This window comes from Olea europaea, unplaced genomic scaffold (assembly GCF_002742605.1).
Source record: "Olea europaea var. sylvestris unplaced genomic scaffold, O_europaea_v1 scaffold34877, whole genome shotgun sequence".
Lineage (NCBI taxonomy): Eukaryota > Viridiplantae > Streptophyta > Magnoliopsida > Lamiales > Oleaceae > Olea > Olea europaea.
In genome coordinates, this window is record NW_019253984.1 from 1 (window position 1) to 1200 (window position 1200).

At 31.7% G+C, this 1200-nt stretch overlaps 1 protein-coding gene across 1 annotated transcript; it reads left to right on the top strand.

The window, feature by feature from the left end:
- Positions 1–389: 389 nt before the first annotated feature.
- Positions 390–1190, top strand: LOC111386259 (photosynthetic NDH subunit of subcomplex B 4, chloroplastic). The gene is made up of 3 exons (XM_023010719.1): positions 390–572; positions 652–699; positions 804–1190. The coding sequence occupies exons 1-3, from the start codon at positions 489–491 to the stop codon at positions 1047–1049; spliced, it is 378 nt and encodes a 125-aa protein (XP_022866487.1). The 5' UTR covers positions 390–488; the 3' UTR covers positions 1050–1190.
- The last annotated feature ends 10 nt before the right edge of the window (positions 1191–1200 follow it).

The window sequence follows — 1200 nt, forward strand, 5'->3', positions numbered from 1 at the left end:
AAATATAACTTATTTTTCTTATTTAGAGCATATTTAGCTAAGCCTAAAACAAATGTAAATTTACTGAAAAGTAACTTTTAAGTTTTGTCAAACATGTTTGTTTCCTTAAAAGATACTTTTAAATGCAACTTTCTTCCCAAAACATGTTAAGGTTTTTTTTTTTCTTTTTTTTTTTTCTTTTTTTTTATCAGAAGTTGATTTTATTTTTTTCTTTGAATTTTAGTCAAAAATTGGTTTATCAGCAAGCTTGCTCTTCGTTCTTGAAAATGAAAAATTCTTCATCTAAGCTTAACCAAACTCTACTATGTTGGGTTCATAAATTGAAATTGGCAAATTTGAGGGGTTTTTAGCAATATATATAGGTTAAACTTTGTGTGTAAAGGAAGGGTGGATACAAATGGTTCTCTTATCCATTCCCCCGTAAACAACAAAAGGCAAGAAATGAGAAATTAGAAGAATACTCAAACCAAAAGAATCCCATCTCATCAATGGCTGACACTATAATGAGCTTCTCATTTATCAATCCTCATATCCAAACAACAAAACTAGACTTCAATTCATTTCCAAGAAAAGTAAGCATATTTTAATTCCCTTCCATTTTCTTAACAAATATGATTCATAATCTCACATCAAAAGTTTGTTTATTTCCAGCTTAGGCAATGTTCAAATTCAACATTTGGCTGTGGCAACAGGCATCAGGTAAATACGTTTCAGTATGTTTGCTACACAAATACTAGATAAGAACGAACATCATAATAAACACAATTTTGACTTCTTTGATGTTGTCCGTGTTATTCGAGTAGAAAATTTACAAGAGAAGTTCCACAGTTAAAGTAAATGCTTTACCAGATTGGCCATTGATGGCTGTTTTAGTTGAGCATATGGAAGGGCAGAGAGACCTCATTACCCACAAGTCAATTTGGCATCTTAGCGATGAGGCCATGAAGAATGTTTGTGAGTACCTTTTCCTCATTTCTAAGCATTTTTTGGATTTTATCAGTTTCCAATTCCGGTATGGTACGGACAAAGCCCCAGATGGCCATGATTAAGATCTTCAAGGACATGTTGCATAAAGGATAATCATTGAAGGCATTATTTGTTTCGCAGTAATTGACAGCGTTAATTTTTAACTTAATTTTTTACTTGATACACTAACCGGTTTTGTCTGTCTAACAAATTAGATATGACATAGTTTTTCAA

Bases quoted from the DNA above. Each gene is read 5' to 3' on its own strand.
- LOC111386259 (XM_023010719.1), top strand. From the start codon at position 489: ATGGCTGACACTATAATGAGCTTCTCATTTATCAATCCTCATATCCAA. The intron at 573-651 runs GTAAGCATATTT...GTTTATTTCCAG, and splicing joins TCAATTCATTTCCAAGAAAA to CTTAGGCAATGTTCAAATTC. The intron at 700-803 runs GTAAATACGTTT...TTATTCGAGTAG, and splicing joins GCTGTGGCAACAGGCATCAG to AAAATTTACAAGAGAAGTTC.